General features: G+C 44.2%; 1 protein-coding gene across 11 annotated transcripts in view; it reads left to right on the top strand.

Annotated features, from left to right (window-relative positions):
* Positions 1–26,922, top strand: part of PTPRZ1 (protein tyrosine phosphatase receptor type Z1) — a 572,466-nt gene that overhangs the window by 265,509 nt on the left and 280,035 nt on the right. For all 11 annotated transcript variants that reach the window (XM_069229904.1, XM_069229910.1, XM_069229908.1 and 8 more), the window contains exons 4-6: positions 4,033–4,184; positions 10,680–10,775; positions 20,145–20,211. In XM_069229904.1, the coding sequence (XP_069086005.1) occupies positions 4,033–4,184; positions 10,680–10,775; positions 20,145–20,211 (315 nt within the window). The remainder of the gene's footprint in view (positions 1–4,032; positions 4,185–10,679; positions 10,776–20,144; positions 20,212–26,922) is intronic.

Raw genomic sequence — 26,922 nt, 5'->3', positions numbered from 1 at the left:
TTGGTTCAGGCCTGCCCTTTTGTATGCTCCTGATTACTACTTCTGAGAGGCTGGTGACAGTCCGGTGCAGAAATCTCACTTTTCGTTTTACTAATGCTGTGGATGTCCCAACATGGAGATAGCTACAATGCAAATTGCTGTTAGAGCATCACTTCACAAAGAGGCTGTGTCTGAAGAGTAGTCAAGGAAGGACACCACCTCAAACTACACACAATCCAGACATCTTTTGAAAACTATATTTTGAATCACCCCAGAAAGAATAGTGAGAAATGCTTATCCAGGCTAAAGGACTGTGTTGGCATATTATTCTATTTTGAAGACTGCATATAAAATTCAAGTAGTCCAGAAATAAACTCTTTCAAGCCCATCAGTTGCTGAGTGTTTAAAGCGGATAAAAGGACGAGAAAATGTTCATCTGAAAGCTTTGGCAGTATGTTGCGCTTTATACATTTGCAAATACATAAATAAACCTTTTTTGCTTCCCACTGTAAAGCTTGATTGCCTGTATGTCTCGTGGGATCTAGATGATTTACTTGGGAAAAAGGAGTGACTCCCCACCAGCCCACTGAACTTGTTATTCTCGTGCTGGATCTGTCGGATGCAAGCAGCTGAGCCCTTCTTTGTCATAGTTGCTGCTATTCCATGGCAGCCAACCGACAGTCATTCTTTGGATCACTTTTTACGTTACCACACCGAAGCACAGGTCGAAAAAAACAGTGTTGGCAGTGCACTGATTTTCCATCATTTCATAGCACACCATTGCCTCAGCAGCAGCAGCGAAGCTACATCCCAGCAGTGCTCCCTGCTCATCACTGTACAGGTCTCTATTGACCCCTGCCTCAACCCTCCATCTAGACACTCCATTAAACCTATTCACTGTCTTGTATCTGACCAGTTGGTCATGCTTGATGCATTTCTTCTTTTTTATATAGCTATATTTAAATTTCCAAAATAAATTTATACAAATTCAGAATGTAATAATATACAATCTAACTACCTCAGATAAGGTAAAAAAAATATTTTCCACATTACCTCTTATTTATAAAGACAATTTTAGAGGTTATATAGAGTAGAAAACCTTGACATTACACAAATTAAGGCAAGTTTGATACATGAAACCTTTTGGGCTCATCAAAATAATCTGAAAGCATGGCTAATACATGACTACCCGGGTCTCATCTAGGATCAACTGGAATATGAAAGGGTTGACAAGTTAGAAATATTTGTTATATATCGTTCTTACCACTACTTCAGGATTCAATCAAGTTTCTTGTATATCAGACTGATTCAGCCTATCTAGATAGCTCCTTAAAGGTCTCCATACATCCTACGGCTTATTGAGAATGAGTTGAAGCATAGCAAAGCATGCAGCTGAGGCATTACATTACACAGCATCTTGTATCTGGTTGCCTGTCTCGGGCTTGGGTACCTTTAACCATGCTTTGCCACTCTCCTTTTAGCTAAAAACTGAACTCCGCCACATAAACATGTAAGACAGTCATGGGAATCAAGGTCAATAGGCAGCCAGTTATGTTAACGCTAATAGGAAAATATGGCAGGGCATTGCCAGGCCTCATGAAAAAAGCCTGCACGTTCCACTGCACATCTAAAACATTTGTTACTAATCGACCTATCAGATTTGTTCAATTCAACAAGGCTATCGTACATTCAATTGAGGAATTAAAAATGTATTATTTTTTTGCTTGTAGCTTCTAGAAGTCAATTTCACTTGAGAGCAGTAATGTAACCAAACTTTAGCAAGAATATCATCACCAACATCAATTACCAATGACCTATTACGTGGCAAGACCAAAATCACAACAGTATCTGAACATAGTTTAAAAAGCTGTCAGGTTCATCTGTTATGATTATCCAAAAGTATCATTTGAATCAGAGGAGTAAATTCTGGTAGTGCAAAAGGAAACATAGGGAATGCCACCTTGGAAGTCTGTCTTAGTCAAAAATAGGTGGAGACATCTAAAGTATTTATTTCTGCCCTCAATCTATAATCTTCCAGGGACAGGAATTGGCCCACCGGGTATAGATGCCCTTTATGAACGACCCCCCTCTATGAAAATGAAGCCATTGCCAAGGCCTCAAGTGTAGACATAAGAAAGAGATTTCTAGCTAGAGGCATGGCAGCAATGCTTGGTGCCTTTTCCGAGATACATGAAATTGGCCCATGACATGAGCTTACAGTAGCCTTTGCCAGTTTCCTGAAAAACAATGTCTCCCATTGAGATCACCTTATTGCTAAAGCTCAACTTACTAATATTTGACTACAACTGTTTCAGATTGACATTCTTTGTCAATGTGTAATACCTTACTGCTCCTCCAAAAGGCCTAAATTTGTCCATCTTTATTTGGATCCCTTCCTTACTGAATCCAAATGTATATCTAGCAACGCCAAAGATTGTGACTCTATTCATTCCATGTCTGTTGCCTTCATCTGCATATACCAACAAACCCTGGTCCACGCTATAGGGCTGCTACCACTTTGCTCAACCCGTTCATCTGCATGCATGATTATCAGGTGCAGTAACTCCCCCACAGTACTGTGCAGGTATGAGTCAGTCACCATGGAATGGGAAAGAACAAAGAGGATCTGAATTTCCAAGGTCACATTAAACAGGGATTTCTCACTCCAGCGAAGATTAGCTCCCCCATTCACATCTGCTCTTAGAGCTGGGGCTGGTACGGGCTTGAGTGGGGAATTGTGAGTGGGAAGGGCAGTTTGTGGGCTGGCATGGGGAAGTGTCCTGTGTTCCACCTTTTATTTGTGGGATGATGTGGTGGTGGTGTGGGGTGGGGACAGGCACCGTTTGGGGGCCAGGGTTGGGCTTTCCTTGCAGCCCGATCTGCATCTAATTTTACAAGCTGGATTATTCAGCCAATAATATTGTTATTGGTGTGGCCACACTTGGGAAATCCAGGTACCAGTATACCGCAATAGTTGTAATGGGGTAGAGCGTGTCCCACCCAGAAATAACAATATACCTGACTCATTATTGGACACTTTGTGCAAAGTAAAGTACAGGTGTGATAACACTGGGCTAGCTGTAATGGGGCAGATCATTACTTCATCTGAGGATACCACTCTACCCAACTAGTAATCAAGCTCCTTATCGCTATTATGTGGAGAGAAGTATTTAAACTACTTCGCCCTATTATGTGCAGAGTGAATTGTGAATCTCTTTGGCGTCAATAGGTGCAGAGCAGGTTAAAAACCTTTTAGCCCTACTTTGGGTAAAGTAATTCATGGAGCTGCTTTTTCCCCACTATGTGCAAAATAATTCATAATGTTCCCTGGTCCTGCTACATGCAGAGTAGGTCATGGAACGCGTTGGTTGTACTACGTGTGGAGTAAATCATGGAGCTCCTTAGCCCTACTGCATGTATAGTACATTGTGAAGATCTTTGTCCCCTCTGTGTTCAGGTAGGTCATGGAGCTTTGTTGTCCTGTTTTGTGTAGAGTAGCTATTGGAGCATCTTGGCCCAAGTACTAAAAGACTAGTCCTGGAGTTCCCAGGCCCTGATACACGCAGAGAAGGTCATGGGGCTAGCATCCTCTTATATAGTGTTATACCGCTATATCACAGTCACAGTTTTGATCTACAAAATATCTGATCCACACATCAACCATATTGCGACACAAGATAAGTCTAAGTAAATGGATATGAAGTGAAGAGAAGTAAATATATACTTACCTTCAGACTGTATTGCTGGGTGATACTAGGGGTGCAAAGCTCAGGTAGGTCTGTATTTTGACAGCATTGTAGTGACATACAAACTATTATCCTCTTATTGTGGTGATCAGAAGGTGCGGCTTCCTCTTTCACCTCCGCTGTTGGTTTGATTAACCCACTTGGCTCACTCTAATACAGTTCCTTGTGAATCTTCTCAGATCATTTCCTGGGCAGAAGCATATCCCTGCTAGAATAGCAACTATAGTTATCAGTCACCACAATATAATCTTGCTTCACAAAAACAGTAACATTACTGGTTTAATTATTCATGTGTTCTCTTTTATAGTTGAAATTAACCTGAAAAATGACTACTTGCTCACTGGCGGTGCCCTGGACGCAGTATATAAAGCAAGCAAGATATCCTTTCACTGGGGAAAGTGCAATGCCTCATCTGATGGGTCAGAACACAGCTTGGACGGAAGGAAGTTTCCTCTTGAGGTGAACACTGTTCTATATTTTATGTGGTTTCTTTCTGAAAATATTACCGTGCAACACGTTTAACAAACCACTATAAGGTACGTCATCTATACAAAATGAAATGTTTGTTTGTGTACATTTCATCACTGGCCATTAGACGTCTAACCAAGTAAGCACAATAAAAAACAATTTATGAAGAAAAAAATTGTTTAAAGCAAAAGTTAGCCTTTGAAAAATCCTAATTAATTAGTAAAATGCACGTTTCACAGGATCACACGCTACACCTGCATAAGTTGTGTAATGTATAAATTGATTTTGAGCTAAATGTACAGAAGTGGTAGTTCTGAAGAAAGTGTTGGAGGAGTCAGCAAAAACATTCATATTTGTTGTCCACCGATAATAAACATTTTAGGTATCCACAAATGTTTGGAGACATACAGTATCCAATTGTGTGGTTAGGAAAATAGATGGACATTATGAATATTCTTGAATGCCATCTATTTACTCACATATTGTAGCCATGAATTATACTTACATCAATATGAGTTGAGAAAATAGCACAGCTAACATGAATGCACACATTTCATTTATATTGTAGATAACTTAGTGTTAGACCTGACAGCCTTCGGGTGGTCTTTCCACAACTTTTTCCTGCCTCCCTCTATTTTGTTGATCTTGTTTTTCTGGTTTTAGGACTTTGCACACATTACCACTGCTGACCAGTGCTAAAGTGCTTGTGCTCTCTACTCTAAACATGGTAACATTGGCTCATACCCAATTGGCACATTTCATTTACTTATAAGTCCCTAGTAAAGTGCACTACATGTGCCCAGGACCTGTAAATGAAATGCTACTACTATGCCTGCAGCACTGATTGTATCATGCGTCTAAGTAGCCCCTTTACTTTGTCTCAGCCCTGCTGTTGCAAGGCCTGTGTGCCCCACAGGGCAGGGTGCGATGTAAGTTAAAGCTAGGACATGCACTTGTAAGTTTTACATGTCCTGGTAGTAAAAAACACCCAAATTTGTTTTTCTTTATTGTGAAGCCTGCTTCTCTCATAGACCAGCATTTCAAATTCCCTTATATACTTTTAAGTGGTAATTTCTGATCTGAAATGAGTGGCATTGTCATGTCTGTTATGGTTGGAATGATAGTGAGAAAGCCCGCTTACTGGTGAAGTTGGATTTAATTGAAAACACACCTTTTAGAAAGTAGGCACTTCTCTGCACTTACTGCTCTCTGTGCCTTACAGCCTGTCTCCAATCTATGTCTGCTCTGTGCTGGTTGACAGCTCCGCTTGTGCATTCCTCCCAGACAGCTATAAACACAGGATACTCAGCTGCATCTGCATTCATCTGCAGACTGATGGGTCTTCCTGGGCTGGAAGGGTGGAGGGGCTCTTACTTACACTTCAAAGGCTTTTGGCCTGACCTCACACAAAGGAAGTTGTACTGCTTTGTTATTTTTGACGCATACTTTGTGCTAAAAAGATTCATCTATTGATTCCTATGCATTAAGGCTTACCTAAACCTCTAAAAAGTGATATCTAGACTTGTGCATATTGGATTCTTGTCATTTTGGTCTTATTTTATTCAGATAAATAATCTATATTTTTGTAAACTGGCGTGGAGTAGGTTTTGTGGTGTTTTCACTGTGTTACTGCATGAGTTATTACACATTGCCTTCTAAGTTAAGCCTGCCAGCTCTGTGCCAAGCTACCGGAGGGGGAGCACAGGATGATTCAGGTTGTGTTGTGACTTACCCTGACTAGGATTGTGGTCCTTACCTGGACAGGGTGCGTACCTCTGCCAACTAGATACCCGATTTATGACACTTGGTCTTTTTTCTCAGATTGAATCTCACCCACTTTTATGAACATTTGTGAACTAGCCTCATCACCACCTTGCCACGGCATCCTGGATGTTGAATAATTTCTAAATCCAAACTTTTCTAAGTGCTGGATAAGTTTTCCATTGGAGCTTCAATAGTTCCTACGCTTTCTAGAGCCCTTTTATAGGCATATGTGCCATAGATCAAAGTGTGGGGTGATGGAATGTGTCTCCCTATACCATCTTCTCCCTCAGAGCTACAACTAAATGCACTGGTTTCCCTGAGAATTCAGGATGCTTGCTTCTTGACCTTCTAAGAACAACTTCCAGAGTCTATGAGTCAGAGGACCAAGGCCTCAATCCTTCACCAAGCAAGTAGTCTTCTTTTCATTAGCTTCTTCATGTTCCTGGTATGTTCCAAGGGTTGGAAGACTCTGAGCCCCTCCTCACAAAGTTCCCAAAATGGGCCATACTCAAATTGCAAGCATTTTCTCTGATATATGACGGAATCTATTCCAGAAAACCCTATGCTGGTGCTGTGCAAAATGGTGGAATGCTCTGTAAGCTGCCGGAGCTTCACAACCCAGCCCATGGATTTGCTTATTAAAGTTAGGTACCTCATTCGCCACATCAGTAGAAAACATGATCCTGTTCTTCTGGTAGCCTCTCCCTTTCCCCCACTGATAGATGCAGTACATCTGCCAAAAGGCCAGCTTAAGAGGAAGACTCACATCATGTCATTCCTTGGCAGAAACAGGAGACTTCCAGAGGTTCTTAGATGTCATTTGTGTGTGCCGATTGTCTCATCTACCCCTCTTCACCTAAATGCAAGAGGTGGTTTCCTGGGTATGTTGGGCCATTTCCTTAACTTTCCCATTTACAATTGATATCAGTCTCCTAATAGGGCAACTGCCCCAGATGATCTCTTTTTTCTCCAGGTAGATGCTGATGACAGATATTTACACCTTTTCCTGGGCTCTGGGAAATCGAAATACTGTCACTGTAGGATGTGGGGGCCTGGCAGATCCATTTTAAGGACTTCCAGGGAGATGTGAACATAAATGATTTCTCAAGAAACAATTTGTGGGATATTTATCCTAAGCACTTAAGTTCACCAGTAGATTAGACTTATAAAAACTAGCCAAGTGCCACAAAGATGAGATTTTCAGGTATTCCTTACTCACGTTATACAAATAAGGATTGTTTACATAAAGAAGGTGGTTGCAAATGGAAAGGTTGTGCAGAAGGTAGCACTTATGAATTGTGTTTCTACAGACGTACATCAGTTACATACTTTGTATGTCTAACTTCTTTACCTAATGCACCTAAGGCATGTGGTTGTTATGGATCATTTTACAGGTCCTTTTTTATAGACTTAGAGCCTGCCGTAGCGGACTCTACCAGCCATTAAAGGCCCGCTCCAGCGTTAAAGGCTTGAGCCGAATGTTTGTGTTTTGGCTGGGTGAGTATTTAAAAATCCCTGGTGAAATCAAACAGACATCTTTCTGTACCCAAGCTCCTGCACCCAACTATTTATTAAATAAATAGTACATTTGTCAGGGGGTGTAACATCTCTAACACCCCACCCTGAACCTATGCCCCTGATTCTATGATAAAATAATCTCTGGGAGACATCGCCATAAGGTGGCTCAGGCCCCTCTAACCCATGGGCTGCAGCATGTTTTACTGAAAGTGTGGTAAAGCAATTGTGGATTTTAAAGTTTCTTACAAGTGGAAAGTGGGAAAATTTTCAGAAACGACCCCATAATGACTTTTGTATCCAATTGAAATAGGATATGTTTCTTAAGTATTTTTTGGGAAATTAGGCTTAATTGGGTTGAAAGCTTCGGCAACTAAATAGTGTAATACATCAGTGAGAATCCAGTGTTTTTACCTGCCATAGTACAAAAGTATATTTGATAATGTCTTCCCCATTGACTTTTAGCTTCACCTTACAAGTCCAGATGGCTAAAGGGATTTGCATGAAGGATAAATGGAGCTCGAGTCAGAGTGTGTGCCGTAAGCACCCCTTCTGTCACTTGGTGCTGTGCCCTCAAAAATATGGCGGCCAGCCTATTGGGCAAGCGTTATATCTTTGTAGTGAGGACAGCAAGAGTCTTGGCGGGTGTGTAGAATATGATGCTCGTTGGCAATAACACATGCGAACTTGAGCACAATGAATGCAATGCACTGCCAACAAATCCCTCCATGGGCATAGGAGAGAACAATGGATTACTTTGTTTATTTAATACTTTTATAAAGCACTTCTACGCTGAAAGGTATTTGAGCCTAATATAAATCGGTTGATCACATGATTTAAAAATGGGGAAGATCATTTTGAACAGTAGGATGTACTACAGAAGAAGCATGGAATCATGTATGTAACTTATAAAGACCACCACCAGTGGTGGCAGACCAAAGCTGCAGACCAACACCCCCATCTGATCAGCATGGGTGGGAGGCTTGCAAATGCTTGAAAAGGAACAGAGTCTCCTTAGGACCATGCAGTCTTACGTTGTGATAATTTCCGTTTTATAGGCAGCTCATGACTAGGCTTTTGACTCCATAAGAAGACCCAGTGTGAGATAGGGCTATTTGTCTTTTTCTGGTGGGGGTTTACATTAGCAATTGCATTTTTTAGGTGGCAGTGTCCTCTGGCGTTTGCTCTTAATCAAAGAGGCCGAAAAGGTAGAATAACATTTTGGTAAATCAGTAGTAGGCTTACAAGCAGAGGGAGTATTAGATTAAGAATAATTCAAAAGTGTGCATTGCCACATTTGTTCTGCAGCTGAGGTTCAGTGTGAGAGACCACAAGCTGGCTCTTTGTCTTACCACTGAAGAACCCGTTCGCCAAGGTCAGCCGCCTGCAATATGTGGGCCTGTATATCCAAGCCTACTGCCTGTTCCCCTTCCTAGCCCATGACCAGTCCCTTGAGAGCTGGGTACCCTCTGACAAGTAGCGTGGCCCCCCTATGCATCGCCCCATGTTGCCACCCGATGGCAACTAAGATAAAACAGGTCAAACTGTGATTAATGAACTATTACAAAGAGTTGGCTCGACCACGGCCATTACCCCCTTTTAATGTACCCTCGATCAGTGAGCTTAAGAGTGAGCTACAATAGGGCTGGGAAATAACTTTACATACACAGTCAGAAGAGATTTTTTATGTCATTGAACTTCTTGATGTTACTTAGCATGTTATCATGACAAATAATAAAGGTCTCTTTAGATGTTCTACTCCACGCTACCCTCCAGGAATTAAACGTGACTGTTTGACTACTTTGCTTCTTGTAAGACAAGGCCCGGTAAAGAGACACTTGGAAATTCATTGAGCTTGCAATAGTGTAAGGTGTTAATGTTTCCATCGACAGTGGCAATGTTTTCACAAAGTTTGCCTAAGTGCTTAAATGATTTTGGGGGTCATTCTGACCCCGGCGGGCGGCGGTTGCCGCCCGCCTGGAGGGAACCGCCATTTGGCCACCCCGCGGTCAAAAGACCGCTGGGGCCATTCCAACTTTCCCGCTGGGCCGGCAGGCGCTACCTAAGGTAGCGCCAGCCGGCCCAGCGGGAAAGGGGCCTGCAACACTGAAGCCGGCTCCGAATGGAGCCGGCGGTGTAGGAGGTGTGCGACGGGTGCAGTTGCACCCGTCGCGCTTTTCACTGTCTGCTAGGCAGACAGTGAAAAGCATGCTGGGGCCCTGATAGGGGGCCCCTGCACTGCCCATGCCATTGGCATGGGCAGTGCAGGGGCCCCCAGGGGCCCCAAGACACCCGTTCCCACCATCCTGTTCCTGGCGGTAAAAACCGCCAGAAACAGGGTGGCATGGCGGATTTGGGCAACTGGGGGAAATCCAGCGGGAAACCGGGGGAAATCCGGCAGGAAACCGCCGGACCCGGTTTTCTGACCGCGGCTTTACCGCCGCGGTCAGAATGGCCCAGGAAGCACCGCCAGCCTGTTGGCGGTGCTTCTGTCATCCGCGACCCTGCGGTTTTGTACCGCCAGGGTCGGAATTACCCGCTAGGTCCCCAGCTTTCAGTAAAAACTCAGTGGGGGGATCCCTGGATTCCAATAATGATTCAGTGGAGGTCTCTGGGTTCCTGTATTGATAAAGTGGGGGTCCACAGAAGTCAAAAGGTTGGGAAGCTCTGCACTATGCCATTTCGCAAAACAAATGACACCCATGGCAAGTGTATGTGCCTCTTTCACTACACACAGTATCACAAAACTAAACACACCAGCAATATTATGCTCAATATGCAAAAGACTCTCACCACTTTGGAAGGCCAGACCCCTCGGAGTCGCGGGTGCTCCTTTACCTGTGCTCAGCTTTAAATGAAATTTGCTTCCAATCAAAATTTGCTTCCAACGTTAAAATACTGTAGGACTTTGACCTAAAATCCTTCAAAACAACTTTGCCAACAATCATTGAAAGCGGAAATTCGGAACTTATGTTAGTAGATGAGTTAAATGAACTGCTCACTAACCCGTATGCGTTTATCCACAGTTGCACAGGAAGAAGATACTGAAAACTGCACACACCTGTCTCTCTACAGTGTCAACAGCACCAGGATATCTGCATGTTCCTGCTGTTAGATACCTATAAAGTCTAGAAGGAATTCAACGTTACTATTGTGTACATTGTTATGTACAGCATTTGAAAATATAATATGTTCTCTTTCTTGCAGATGCAAATTTATTGCTACAATGCAGAGCTTTTTAAAAGTTTTGACGAAGCGGTGCAAGAAAATGGAAAGATAAAAGCTTTATCCATCTTATATGAGGTATAATCAATGGTTTGTGTCTGCATGCAGTTCTATCATTATATGGAGCTTTAAATACCATCCTGCCAAAATATCGACTCTAGAATATTGACCGCCACAATATGGTGGAAGTACGTATATACAGGTAAACATAGAATTTCTATTCTTAACTCAACATCTACATACCTTACACAAATATAAACATGTTAAGGGTGTGAAGATGTGAAGTTAAGAACCGTAAATCTATACATCTAGTTACCTATATATGTACGTACCTTAAAGATACTAGATTAGCAAAAATCCTGGAGTGGATATTTGGGCAGAACAATATTTTGTCACTTTATATTGTGACCTACCGCCATTTGTATATGTTACAATCTTTAAGTTCCACTCTGTATTCAGCTATGCACCCTCTTGTCTGTTTTCAGTTGAGCATCTTTTAAACAGCTGCGGCCCGTCCTTTAGGGCAGAGGGGCCGCGCCCCCCACTTTTTACCCCTCATGAAGAGTGTCTGTGATGCTCAACAAAGGTCAGCCTGACAGACACCCTTCATGTTCAGGTCAGGCAGCCAGGAGCAGACATGCCCGATTTGCGCAGACTCCTGGCTGCTTGAGCTGAACTTTGCTGGGCTGAGGAGGTCACAGCTCCTATGGGCGTGACCTCCTCGACTCAGCAAAGGTGCCTCGAGGCCCTCCCCTGGGTGACGAGGAAAGCGTCACTCACTGACTTCGACCTGGGCGCTTCAGGTTTAAGCCCTGAAGCGCCCAGGGTGAGTGTCAATCAGTGACACTTCGTCACAGAGTGGGGTGGGGTCAGCAGTCTCACTGACCCCATCCCACTTTGTGACGAGGCTGGAACTGCTGCCTTCCCTCATTTGCTGATCTTAGGAAGGCAGCAGTCCCAGCCCTCCTGGGACCTCTTAGGCTGGAGGTAAGTGTGTGATCTTTTAAAATGAATGTTTGGTGCATGCATGTTTGAATGTTATGAGTGTTGTTAATGAATGTGCATGCGTGTGTGTGAGAAAGAACGAGTGTGTGTGTGTGTGATCTTTTAAAATGAATGTTTGGTGCGCGCGTGCATGTTTGAATGTTATGAGTGTTGTTAATGGATGTGCGTGTTTGCGTGCATGTGTGTGTGAAAGAATGAGTGTGTGATCTTTTAAATTGAATGTTTGGTGCGTGCGTGCATGTTTGAATGTTATGAGTGTTGTTAACGGATGTGCGTGTGTGTGGGCATATTTGTGTGAAAGAATGAGTGTGTGATCTTTTTATATGAATGTTTGGTGCGTGCATGCATGTTTGAATGTTATGAGTGTTGTTAATGGATTAGTGTGTGCGTACGTGCGTACGTGTGAAAGAATGAGTGTGTGTGCTTCCCGCCCGCCCCCTCCCTCCTAAAGCTGCCGGCCGCCACTGCATTAAAAGTTTTTTTTTAAAATGGCCCCATATCAGATTTTTTTTCTCTGCATCAGTCATCTATAGTTTTTTTTAAAGTCAAAGCACCTTCTTACCTTTTCTGTGTTTAAAATGCCTCCGCCCCATTCAGCCTCCAGCAAGAGTTCATTGCGCTGCCAGGATCTCCTCTGTGACTTTTTGCAAGTCTCTACAAAGATTTCCATATTTGTGTACATAACCCGACGTGATTCCTCACATTTGACTTTGTAATGTCTTGTTTTCAACAAATAATTATGCCCGAAGGCCTCGATTCGAGTAAAACCATGATGTGCTTATTTGCTGTTGTTGTTATATCAGTTTTGCTGGTGCTCCTCAATCTCCCTAGCAATTTATTCTAGGTCATTGTCTTAGCATGAGTACAGGCATGTTATCTCTCATGCTTTTCATTTTGAAATTCTGTTCTTAAACACTTCTGTAATGTGTTGTGTGTTGCTATTTAAAGCGTGCAAAAGCATGGATTTTGGAAGTTTGATTGTTTTTTAAAAGGTTTCCTTGACATCAAAGACATCTGAGGATTGGGAGAGGTTTGTGATTCTGTTCCCAGACCTCCTGTCAGGCTCATTTTAGACCTGGGAAAAATCTTGGTTATGCTAACAACATTTGTGTAATATCTGAATTTCACATTATGTGAAATTTGCAAAACTTTGATTATGCTAGAAAAACGTGCATAATTCTTGAATTCCATATTATGTGAAATTTGCTAAACTTTGTACAATTTTTGAATGCAAGAGACTTATTCGTACACAAAATGTCTCACTGAGTGACGTTTTCTGCTCCAACCAATCTCCTACCAGTATCTTGCAAGACTTCTTTATACAAACTGTGTGTTTCCATGAAAAAGTGAGGTGAGATACCAGCAAACCAGATTTTGCATGTTTGTGCATTCCTAACTTAGGAATTTTGGACTTCAGGAGATTTCAATCCTCCTCCCAAATTTCAGGGGTTTGAAAGGATCATCCCAGACACTAGGCTAGGGTGAAGTAAATTATATGCAGGTTGAGAGAGTTTTGAGTGATTCATCTAAGTCTGCAGTTGAGGCTTAGACACATCACACCACAGTAATTCAGTGCTCCTCCAAAGACTCCAAGCTTCTTTGGGGCCAGAACAAAGGAGCTCCACACGCCATTTCTAGAGATCCCCACTTCCCTGATGGTAATCTCTGTTAAGAAATGTTTTCATATCACATAGTACAGTTTCATTATCATATCCCAAAAGCTAAATAAAGGAGCAAGAAGAAGGCAGTACGGTACAACATGTGATAAAAACACTAAAACATCAAAACCTCAAAACATCACCCCTGTGGTATTCCATAGCTGCTGTGATAAATTCTTTACACATGACATTCAGGAATAGCAGGTGAAGGGTCACCTATTTGTTGGATAGGTGCAGGAGCTTTCATAGACAATCCCAGAATTTTAGGTTTTTAGGATGGTGTTTGGTTGTATCAAGGTAATACAAGGACTAGTGTCAGTGGTACATTTTATGACTTCTTCATTCTGTTATGTCAACAGACACTAGGAATGTAAGAGGTAAACAGATAGTGGAATCAGCAATCCAAGTGTGGCTTTCACCATTCTTCGGCCTTCATTACGAGTGACCCAGAAAATTATGATATATGCATTAACTCCTGTTATCACACATATTGCCAATATGAGTCTTGTGATAAATATCAGCAGGTCCAATCTGCTAATACTTATCAGAGGGAAAAGGGCTGCTAAATGACAGACCATGTGGATTTCTGTGCAGAAAGCCCCCAAATATACATGCTATTTCTCCATGATAATTGGCAATTTTTACATCTGATAAATACAGAATGTTACAGTGTCAGTTTTATTGGGTGCGATAATTATCACTTTCAGTAGTGCCCAACTTGTAATGAGGGCCAACATTTTAGCATGCCACTTTAGTTAACTGCTACACCTAAGGTGTCTCATCAATAAAGACTGTCGTCAGATGGTGTTTTCTTGTTTGGGATTAGAAGGCCAAGTAACCATGATTTGTCACCCTGTGATGTCTAGGATCAGGACACCCAAAACCATGAGTTACGTAAGTGTGGAGACATTGTTTATAGTCCAAGGGAGGAAAAGATGGCTTGTTATTGTTTGTGGAGTAGTATGAAGTCAGGAAACAGCCAATATCCCCTAATCGGTTACAAAAATGCATGCAGGCTGGGTCAAAGATGTCCATCCCATCATTTTGGTTTAGATCTCCTGTTTCCTGGATGCAATTCATGTTAGCATTGTAAGCAACTTGTCAACGTTGGGTATCATCTGCAATCTCCAGTATTCTAATACACTCATTTTAGCCACATCCAGGACAGTCACAGTCTATCTCTGCCTTTGATTTGTCATGCTAGCCAAGTCACTTCTATCACGCAGAAGCTTTAGTTGTAGCAATGTAGTCACTGGTGAGTCATTGATAGATGATAAATATCCATCCATATGAAACCCTCAGCAGACTTTAGTATCTAGCCAATTACCATCCTATTCCCCTCCTTCCCTACCTGGCAAAAGTCATACAGAGGATTAGAGACAAACATCTAGCCACCAACCTCAGTGACAACAACCTCCACAACAGTACAGAAACCTCCCTCATTGCCGCCATGGACGACATTCTGATTATCATGGACAGAGGTGCCACCATGGCCCTCATCCTCCTGGATCTTTCTGCAGTCTTCAACACCATCTCCCAACTCATCCTTACCCAACAACTGCACAAAGCCAGTATCCGAGGTCTTTCAATTTGCTGGGTAACCTTCTTCCTTGTCAGGCCACATCCAGGCAGCCAGCCTGGTCCCCTACAACTCAAGTGACGTCAACCTTGCCTGTGGAGTTCCACAAGGATCCTCACTCAGCTCAACTCCTGCATGACTCCACATGCCAGCATCATCGGCAACCATGGAATCAACATCATGTCCTATTCTGACAACACCCGCTCATACTCTCCCTCTTGGACTAGATTCCAAACACCTGGACTAATTTCTCTGGCTGCTTGTCTGAAGTTGATGGATAAATGGAAACCAACTGCCTTAAGCTCAACACAGACAAGACGGGTGTAGTAATGTTCAGGAAAGGCACCTCCCTCTGAGACTCCACCAGGTGGCTTGCAGAACTCGTACTCACACCCTTTCCAGCAACTCACTCAAACTGCCTTGGAATAGCAATCAACAACCGACTCACTGTGACTGGCCAAGTGAATGCAGACTCCATATCCTACTTCCACACACTCAGAATGCTCATGAAAATCATCAAAAGGATAGGTGCAGGCACCAACAGACACAGAACTTTCACCCAAGCCCTCATCACCAGCAAGCTGGACTACCGCAACACACTCAACTCTATGCTGGAATCAATGCTCTACTAACTATAAGACTTCAGACCATACAAAACTCAAAGTCCAGGCTCACTTTCCACCTCCCACCCTGCATAGACATCACCCACGCACATCAAAGAGCTCCACTGGCTCCCAAACCACAAATGAGCACTCTTCAAACTTCTCATGCACACATACAAAGCCTTACACAGCATTGGCCCCAGGTACCTCAACAAAATTATACATTTTGACAAACCTACCAGACACCTCGGCTAAGCAGGACTCCTACTCAGGGCTCCCTCCCACGTACACAGAACCAGGTCTTGCCGTCATGCCTTTTCATACCTTGCTCCTAAAGCCTGGAATCATTTGCCCCTACACATCAGAGCCCCTCCTCAGTTCTTGAGCTCTGCATGACACTGGAGACATGCTATTCATCTAGCCCTGACCCTTGCTCAGCCATACAGCTATAGCTTCAACACCAGGCTACCCTCCGGGGTGAGTTGTGTGCTATACAAATATACATAACAGAACATCATCCGGTACCACGACAATCTGGGGTGGTCCTGTAGGATGTGTGATATGTTGCAACTGCTATGGTTACATCTCCAGCATTCGGAATGAGGTAATAAATGTGCTTTGTTTACTCTGAGGGATGTCCAATACCGATTGTGAAGGATTTAAAAATATAAAATCTTGAGTCTAGCCTCTCTGATGAATTTGTCATGAGAATCAAGAAGTAGGACCAGCTCTCCTCAGTAAAATCCCCATGTAACACCGTTTTCAAAAATGTTCTAATGTCAGATGGAGCCTGCCTCAAGAAACAGTTACCGATAAACACAATGTTTAATCTGACAAAAATGGCGAGCCGTATCTAAGGATGGGGAATTCTAGCATGGTCGTCAACCAATCACCCACGTAGGCAGTGTGTAATTTAACGGTGGAGCCAGCATAAATGAAGCACAAATTCTGCACATACGGTGTCACAGGATTTAATTTCCTTAAAGGAAATGGGGCTGCTTTAAAAAACATTTTCTGTTTTCCAAACCTGCATTCACAGTTGCCGCAGTCCCATTGACCATTGCCTGCTCCCTCCAGAGCTGTCACCCAAATTCGCCAAGGCACATCAGCTACCACACTAACTTGGGAGTCTGTAACTTAGCAAAGGTTTGTGATTACCTTTGGTACATAGGGTACTGATTCGAAATTTAGAAGGGACACCCAAAACATGTCCGTTCCAAATACTGAATGAGTAACAATTTCAAAACACATTTTGTGATTACAAAATGGTTTTCTGAATCATAAATTGTGGTTAGTACATTAAAAAATCTTTTAATGGTTACAAACCCTATGATCTAACAAATCAGAGGTACTAGAATTTAACAATTGGGTTATTGTAAAGTCAAGGAAATGGGATGAATGACAAAGGCTTTAGTTACAAAAAGAAAGTTTCACTGAAAAGAGTGTGGGGCAGCAAAATAGTAGAAATGCAATAAACACTGGGGTGCTAACTGTGCTCCGAAGCTCTAATTGGAACATTATGTGGTGATCAGAAGAGTATAAGATTTATGTGGTGCACAAGGTCCTTTGTGAGGAGTGATCTAACCCAACTAACTACAATCTGCATGCTGTATCCTGATTCTGTGACTCAGCCTCAGCAGGGTTTCCCCGGAGTGCGGGTGTACAATCCAGATTGGGGGACAGGAATGGAGAAAATAGTGAGAGAAAGTAGAAGATTGGCAATAGAGAATGAGTGAGTGGTGGGCATGGGGTCTGGGTAAGAAAGGCCAATATAGGGAGGTGTGAACAGTAAATATATGGACAATGCATTTAGAAATATTCAAACTGTCCACAACTTTTCTAAAAGTCTCCCCTGGCTCCCTTACAACCAAGATCAAGTGAGCCAAATACATAAACAAGTGCAAAATGGCTCTTTAGGATGATGCAGTGCATCTCCCTGCTGGGCTGTAGTGTATGGCATTCATCATACAAAAGCATTAGGGCAAGACATATTGTCCAGGGATGAATGGGGGCTGGACGTTCACTCCAACTCCACATCAAGAGTGGAGTTTAATCCAGCTAGTGAGTAACAGTCATTCCAAGAAGTACTTGAAAGATTCTGTTGTATAAATAAGTTAAGCTGACCCAGCAGTTTCTGGACCACCGGGCACCTAACCAGTCTTCAGAAGTGATCTGTACTCTGGTCTTGTGTCTGTCATTGTTCAAAGCATCCACTGTCATGCAGACTTTCATTGTCCGTATGCCTTTGTCCCTTATGTCAACTACATTATCATCAAAGTGCAGCTCTCAGTTCTCTCTTGATGATTGCGGGGGTTGGGGGTATTGAGTGGGGGGAGGGAGGTAGGATGTCTGTGTTGCCAACTCATTGCAAGTTTGAGCGATAGGAGTCTAGGTATTTTTCCAGGCCAGTGTATTCCCGCGTTCTCCCATCTTTGGTGATAATCTTTGTTGTTGGCTCCATTGACTGTATTTGTTGACTCATTGGTTGTAGGTCAAGGATGCACTTCTATGTTTTTTTGTTAGAAAATAATACTCTGCAAAGATATGAATAAGGTGGCTGCTGATCAGGAATGAGAAGTTAAATCCTATCATAGAAGCTGTGAGCCCTCTCAGAAACCTCAACATGTCATCTTCCTCAGCTTCTTTATCCATGTCACAGAGTCTTGTGTTACCTTATCACGAGCATTCCTCTAACTTGTCCCCAATCTGAAATGCACATTTTCAATTCCACATCTGTAAATCTTTTCTCCACAGTGTCCAAATGTGTGTGGAAGGACACTAAGGCGGTCATTCTGACCCTGGCGGTCAAAGACCGCCAGGGCGGAGGACCGCGGGAGCACCGCCGACAGGCCGGCGGTGCTCCAATGGGGATTCCGACCGCGGCGGTAAAGCCGCGGTCGGACCGGCACCACTGGCGGGCTCCCGCCAGTGTACCGCCGCCCCATTGAATCCTCCAAGGCGGCGCAGCTTGCTGCGCCGCCGAGGGCATTCCGACCCCCCCTACCGCCATCCAGATCCCGGCAGTCCGACCGCCGGGATCCGGATGGCGGTAGGGGGGGTCGCGGGGCCCCTGGGGGCCCCTGCAGTGCCCATGCCACTGGCATGGGCATTGCAGGGGCCCCCGTAAGAGGGCCCCTAAATGTATTTCACTGTCTGCTGCGCAGACAGTGAAATACGCGACGGGTGCAACTGCACCCGTCGCACAGCTTCCACTCCGCCGGCTCGATTCCGAGCCGGCTTCATCGTGGAAGCCTCTTTCCCGCTGGGCTGGCGGGCGGTCTGAAGGCGACCGCCCGCCAGCCCAGCGGGAAAGTCAGAATTACCGCCGCGGTCTTTCGACCGCGGAACGGTAACCTGACGGCGGGACTTTGGCGGGCGGCCTCCGCCGCCCGCCAAGGTCAGAATGAGGGCCTAAGTCCCGGATGAACAAATATTTTGCACTGGGTTTGCATAATAAAAGTGACGCAAACCCAGCACAAACTATTTTTTTATTTACTTTCCAGAGCAAAACTTGGTTAGTACAGGAGTGTTCCCTGAAAGTAACGCAAAGCAGTGCAAAACACTACCTTGCATTACTCTGTGTGAAGGGGGCGCTCAATGGGTGGACATGGGCATTTCCATGGAACCACCCATGATTTATGCAAAACTCTATCTACTACCAGTAGTAAACAGGGGTTTGTTCCAAAAAATAACTCAGCTTGAAAGCAGGCATTAAAAGGAGAAATGCTTTTATTTCTCTGAACTTTTCCCACTTGTCATGTGTGTTGCACTGTACAGCACACATCTAAAGCCTAATTGTGTGCCAGTGCTAGTAAGAGAGAAGAATAGTGTGTTTGTCGATATGGTGCTTTCTTGCTCTATCATGCAATGCAACACAGCAACTTTGGGTGCTGTGCTGTATTTCCTAATCTGGGCCTAAATCTATTCCTTTGGATTTCACCTCCTCTGAAATGTCTGTCTTTTTGGTTTCCATTTTCAAAATGGAGGATTCGATGTTCAAGGTCTTAGACTTGAGGGTTTCGAGTGTGATCACAGGGTGTTTCTCCATGGTCAGGGCAGTGAGTTGCTTGCTCTCCAAGGTGGTGAACTACCATGCTTCAGAAATGGCTGCAAAGAAAAGTACATTTGATACAGGTTTAGTGGATGGAATGGAACGGAAGCCACATATTTTGATACTATTCAGTAAGAGGAGACATTCTGAGGCCCACTATGAGCCACTGGGTCGGTGCAAGCATAAAGGGGTGTAGAATAAGTCTAGCAGACCATTTCAGAGCTCTTATATCCTCTTGGTACAGCATAGGTCTTAAAGAAAAAAATCAGCAGTCTTTTTTAGTTCTGAGAATACAAGTGACTGTCAAGTCGGTCCAGTGTATGTTTGAGATCAGAGATTAGGTCAAACTATGTGTAGGGTAGGTTTTCCTCCTTCTGCCACCAGAATTATTTGAAATAGCTTGGTTAGAATTTGGGAAATGCCTTGGTGAATTGATTTTGGATCACAAGACATTGATATATCTGTAGATTCTAATCTACTCTCTGCACACCATGCTATAAGCAATTATTTATCAAAACTACATTTGAAATATAACTCTCTTTAATTCAACAGATTAGTCCAGAGGATAACATGGAATACAGTGCAATCATTGACGGAGTGGATAATGTAAGCCGTTTTGGTAAGTTCAAATCTTCTTTCGGCATTTGCAGAATTTTGTTGTTTTTTAGATGTATGACGATAGCACAGCAAGGAGGCACATTGTTTTTTTGCCATTTCACTTCCTGTGATTAAATATTGGAGACATCAAATTCAATTTAAAAAAATATCTGTTTTATTAGTGTAAAACACCTCAACAATAACAATTACAGAGTTGGGTGTAGTGTGTAATAGATTGTCAAAGACATACTCAAGGGGGAGTGCATACATGACAATTAGGCACACAATTAAAGCAACATCTATAAAGTCTGCTGTGAAAGACACCCATGTCATTCGTTTTCATAGTACCCAAGACATTCAATTAAACTGATAAAATGATTGTCATTACAGCTGCGTGTAGGATGTAATTGGGGGGGACAGGGACCTACATCCTTGGCTCTCCCAGACCGAGCCCTCAGGATATAGATCATTTAACCCCCAATTTTGACGGACATCAGTATCTTTCTAGACTTCCTATGGAACTCACTTTAGGCAAACATTATTCCGCTCTAAGTCTGTGTGTGTTTGGGAGCAGTTAGTGTAGATATTCCAGTGGTCCAAAGGAAAGAGCAGGTGTGCGTGCAGGAGAAGTCCTATGAATCTTTGGCTACTTCTGAGCGGGTGAATGTTGTTCTTAGCCTCAAGTGTCATTACGAACCTATCCCATGTATCATAACATGCTCCCAGTTGTCCACTGTCATGAAGGAATTTCAGTACACGTGTCTCTGTTCACAACCATTTCAGTGTCAGCCGGCGCTGAGCGGTAACCTTTGCTGGCATGGGCACTCTCCAGCTCATGGCATAGTAAATGCCAGGTCCTCAAATCTGTGGAGATGCTTGTCTTGTGTAGGCCGGGAATTAATATCTAACAGGCAGGACTCTGGGGTGGGGACAAATACCCGATGTGTTATGTGAGATACATCTGCCACAATTACCTGCCACATAAGGGACATTCCCATACCATATGGTAAAAGCCTGCTTCAGTAGCCCCGCAGCGTGGACAAGTAGGGGACGAGGCAGGGAACATGCGTTTAATACGGTGTGGAGACAGGTATGTCTGATGAATAAAGTTAAACTGCGTGTACCGGAATCAGGGATTGCGGGATACCCTCCTTACTTTCTGGAGAGCCTCTGCCCACTATTAAGTCGATATGGGCTGTGGGAAAACCACATTCCATCTTTTGAGTGCAGGGGATAAATAATGCACCATAGAGGACAATTTGTATTTTGTACATAATAAATGCCAGGTCCACAAATCTGTGGAGATGCTTGTCTGGTGTAGGCCGAGGACAAATACCTAACAGGCAGGACTCTGGGGTGGGGACAAATACCCAATGTGTTATGTGAGATACATCTGCCACAATTACCTGCCACATAAGGGACATTCCCATACCATATGGTAAAAGCCTGCTTCAGTAGCCCCGCAGCGTGGACAAGTAGGGGACAAGGCAGGGAACATGCGTTTAATACAGTGTGGAGACAGGTATGTCTGATGAATAAAGTTAAACTGCGTGTACCGGAATCAGGGATTGCGGGATACCCTCCTTACTTTCTGGAGAGCCTCTGCCCACTATTAAGTCGATATGGGCTGCGGGAAAACCACATTCCATCTTTTGAGTGCAGGGGATAAATAATGCACCATAGAGGACAATTTGTATTTTGTACATAATAAATGCCAGGTCCACAAATCTGTGGAGATGCTTGTCTGGTGTAGGCCGAGGACAAATACCTAACAGGCAGGATTCTGGGGTGGGGACAAATACCCGATCTGTTACGTCAGACACGTCTGCCACAACTATCTGCCACACACTCAACAATAAGGGGCATTCCCATACATATGGTAAAAGCCTGCTTCTGTAGCCCCTCAGCATGGACAAGTAGGGGACGAGGCAGGGAACATGTGTTTAATACAGTGTGGAGACAGATATGTCTGATGAATAAAGTTAAACTGCGTGTACTGCAATCGGGGATTGCGGGATACCCTTCTTACTTTCTGGAGAGCCTCTGCCCACGTTTAAGTTGATATGGGCTGTGGGAGAACCACATTCCATCTTTTGAGTGCAGAGGATAAATAATGCACCATAGAGGAGTGTTATTACTTTTTTTTAACTGGGGCCTGACAATAGTGTGTGAAGGATAAGCGAGTGTGGAGGTTCCGTACCACTGGTCCCCCTCGCAACTCTGAGCAGTTGTAACATAGCATGATATGTCAGGAAGTGCCCCGAGCTCAGGGAGGTGAGATCCATTATGGTCTCAAATGACATGAGGGCACCATGGTCAAAGTAGTCTCCTACTGTCTCCATTCCTGCTTCTATCCAGGGAGTAAGATCAAGGGATCTGGATAATTGCGTGCTTTCTGGTATTTGATCAATAGGAATTAAGGGGGAATCTGGAGGGGACGGAGACCTACCCCGTTCATAGCGGCGCCAGTAAAGCATGGGCAGATTTCATTCAAATGTTGTCAGTGACACATAATCATGTGCGTTCCGAAAGCCATCTGTACATGGAGACTGTTTCTAAACATGCTGCAGCCCATTCAACTTCTGCTCCATCTGGGGCACTCAGCCATCTGAAGGGCAACTGCAGTTGCACTGCAGCATAGTAAAACTCCAAATTAGATGCTCCTAGGCACCCCTCCTAGAGCGGGCGCAGCAAAGTCGACACTGCTACACAATGCCTATTTTTTCCCCATATGAGCCCCAAAAGTAAACCGTCCAGCTCCCGAAAGAAGCTCCTGGGTACGGTTATGGACAGTGCTGCAAGAAAATACAAGTCTTGGGAACATCAACATTTTAGCTACTGCTACTCTTCCCAAGGGTGATAACTGTAGAGAATTCCAGAAATGGAGGGATCCTCCTATTGTGCGAAGTGCGTGGCCCATGTCCCCTTCCCTAAGAACATCCACTGAGCGATATACTTGAATGCCCAAATATTTAGAAGCACGATGGAAGGCGGAAGGTCGGAAGTGCATCCCAGAGGGGGTCGGTAATTTGAGTGAGGGGAAAGGACAAGACTTGGACCAATTTACCCAAAGGCCTGATAATGACCCGAAGGTGTTCAAGAGGGACATCACTTCAGGCAGCGATGACTCTCCGTGCCTAAGATATATCAATGAGTCATCAGCATAAAGCAATACTATATGATGAGTGTCCATCCTCTGAATCCCCCATTGCGGTGCCCGCAGATGAAGAAGACCAGCTAAAAGCTCCATCACGAGCGAAACAGCGGACAGCCCTGTCAAATTCCTTGACCAATTGGGAAGCTCTCCAAGATCAGTCTGCCCGTCTTCGCCCTGAATGACGGTTTAGCGTATAGGGTTCAGACCCATCTCAAGAATCCCTGCCCAAAGCCCATATAGCGCAATGTAGCAAATAGGAATTGCCAACTTAAAGTATCAACTGCCTTTTCAATATCAAGGGATATAGCCACACTATTATGTGCTGTGGGTGGAGTATCATGTAGGATACATAATAGTCTCCTTATATTAAGGAACATGTTGCAGACAGGTATGAATCCCACCTGAAACTCACTAACTAGTTCACGCATCAGGGGGATAATTCTGTTCATAAGGACCTTGCCCAATATTTTACAGTCAAGGTTTAGGAGAGATAACGGTCTGTAGGAGCGCACATCAGTGGGAGCCTGACCTGGTTTAGGCAACACTACTATTTGTGTCTCGCGCTGCGAGCCAGGAAGCTCCCCCAGTGTCCATGCGTCCTCAAACATATCCATCAGGGATTGAATGAGGTGTGCCGAATAGGTGGCGTAGTACCCTATCAGCAGGTCATTCGTACCAGGTGTCTTAGTGTGAGCTATCTGGAAGATAGCTAATCGTATTTCCTCTGGTTGTAGGGGTTCTTTGAGGGTCACCTTCTGAAGGGGGAAAGCTTTCCTAAGGGGCCAGTACTCAAGAACTCTTCCATCTGTTGGGGAATGCCGCCATGTCTGCTTGGTATGGGGTACTATAATAATCACGGAAGGCATCATTATTGGCAGCCTGAGAGGTAGCCGTAGTCACATCGGCGAGTTTAATCGCCCCGATTGGGGCATGCTGGCATTCGCCTTGGACCTCTGCTGACCTTCTGCATGTAGTCAGGTTAAATAATATTGATAGTCGTGTCGGCGTAGTTCAGTGTTGTTAAATAATTTCTGCAATGCGCAAAGCCGGTCAGGAGTCGCCAACTGATTTGCAATATCTATTTCTAGGACCTGTATGTCTTTCTCTAGTGCAGTGACTTCTCTGTGTATTGAGTGTTGAACCCACCAAGTGGCCGAGATGCAGTGACCCCATACTACTGTATTGTGGGCGTTTCATTCCGTAGCTCGGAGGGCAGTTGAACCAATGTTTTGCTGCAAATATTGTGTGATGCAACCGGCAAGTTCCTCCGTAAATGGAGTATCCAGCAGCGCCTCAGTTTTCAGTCGCCATGTAGGAATAGTGGAGCGTTGTTTATCCCAATGTATAGTAAGCAGCAAAGGGGAGTGGTCAGAGATCGTATGGGCGAGGTATTGTGAGTGTACAATTGTGTGGCCCTGTGAGCCGGATCCACATACTAAATCTATCCTGATGTGAAGATTGTGTTGAGGAGTAATAGGAGTATTCCCTTTGTGTTGGATGTCCAATACACCATGTCAGAGAGCTCTCTTTCCTTAGCCCAAGATCCCAAACATTGGGAGGTACTCCTACTGAGGGCACCTTGCACTGGGGGAAATCAAGTTCCACATAGGGTATGCAATTAAAGTCGCATCCCTATATGCAAGGGGCCAGCAGATCACCAAGGAGGGCAGGGGTGAGGGTATTAAAAACGTTGCCCTGAGCAAAAGTAGGTGCCTAGCCCCCCACAATCAACAATGATGTACCATCTAACAGTCCCTCCAGCACAACGTACTAACCCCCTTTATCCACCCTCTGGTACTGCTGGACGAAGGGTACCCCCGGTGCAATCCATACCATGAACCCTCTAGCAAATGCTGAGGACGAGGTGCCATATACTTGCCTTCCCCCCATCGTTTCCTTAGTTTCTGCAGCTCGCTATCTATGAGAGGTGTTTCCTGTAATTTAGCAATATGTACATTTTGACGTTTAAGGAATGAGTGGATTTGGTATCTTGTAACAGGTGTGGCCATGGCACGCAAATTCCATGACATGCATTATAGCGTTGAGCGATATTATCATTGTGGGTTCCATAGTAAGATGAAGCCATTAAGCATATGCAGCATAATGTTTCCTCACAAGAAAGGATATGGGCACCCACAACCGTGTATTGTATGCATAGTGACATTTCAATTTCCCATCTTACGATCTGTCGGACCATAATCTGTTCTACACCTTGCCTCTGCAACATAAACTGAGATAGAACCATTTCAACCAGTCCTAACAGCAAGCCCCAAAGCTGGTGGCACAGAGGCTCACCGCCAATCACCCCTGTTACTAAAAGGAAAACATTCAAATAGCATTCGGGGAACAGTACTGTCCATGTGGAAACCTTTGAGGGAGGTGTGACATGTCTGACCTCTACGGGCCTCTGCCTTGGCCCTGCATGGAAAAAAGATTAGTCATAATAAAGGTCACATTTGGACCACTCTATGTCCCTCTAGGTACCCTCCTTCGCAGTTAGCAGTACATCATAATGTTGTGGCGTGTTCGATAAGAGGCGACTGTGGGAGCCAGCCGTCCACAGCAGTGGTATTAGGGATATATTCCATCGGGTGTTACTAGTGTGTGCCTCTTCATTACATGGAAAGTGTCTGGGTGCTCATTCTGTCAATAAGCACTATATAGATCATTCTAGATACAGACATCAGAGTTCATCCGCTGTTTGGGGAGTGACATTTGGGCCTTTAGCCATGTCCAGAGGAGTGGAGCAAGAGCTTCCTGTGTCCCAGTCTGGATAGTTCCGAGGACTGTCCTGTAGGGGCGCAAAGACATTTTCAGTGTGGAGGGCTGTTTCCTGTACCATTTTATCCCTTTCCAGCACTGCTTGGGCTTTAGTGGGTTTTATTTGAAGTCTATTCCAGCTTTGATGGCAGACGGCAGTCCTCAGCCACTCCTCCTGTTCTTGATCCCCTGATAAGGATTGAGCTATGCCTTTGGAGTACATCCATGTCCAGGCATCTGCCGGCATGGACAAGATGTGAGTCCTCTCATCAGCAAAGCTTGGCTGGAAACATCAGGGCATATTTAATGTTATGTTCACATAGGCGTTGTTTAATTTTCATTTAGGAGTTCTGCTGATGTTGCACTTCCGCTGTGAAGTCTGGGTAGGCCGTGATGGTAGAGCCCTCGTATTGTACAGGGCCCTGTTTCCGATAACATTGCAGGATAATGTCTCTGTCTCTATGATTGATGAAATGGGCTATGAGCGGGCGAGGAGGTGCCTCGGGTGTCAGCAGTCTGCTGGGGATCCTGTGGGCACGTTCTATGGAGAAGAATTTTGGTATTTTTCCTTTTAGTACTGAGTACTGCTCTCGTAAGAGTTCTGCACTGTGTCCTTCCATGTTCTCTGGAAACACCATGAATCACACATTATTTTGTCGAGAGCGTCTGTCAGCATCTTCTGCTTTGTGATGTAAGTCTGCCACCTCTGTGTCAAACCTCTTCATTTGTTCCTGCAGTTCTTGGACGGTAGGGCCTATGGTGTGCAGATGGCCGATTCTGTTTCCTCCACCCTATCAGTCAGGTTACGGTGGCCAG

This window comes from Pleurodeles waltl, chromosome 4_1 (genome assembly GCF_031143425.1).
Source record: "Pleurodeles waltl isolate 20211129_DDA chromosome 4_1, aPleWal1.hap1.20221129, whole genome shotgun sequence".
NCBI classification, from domain to species: domain Eukaryota; kingdom Metazoa; phylum Chordata; class Amphibia; order Caudata; family Salamandridae; genus Pleurodeles; species Pleurodeles waltl.
This window is presented reverse-complemented; position numbering and strand designations above follow the sequence as displayed.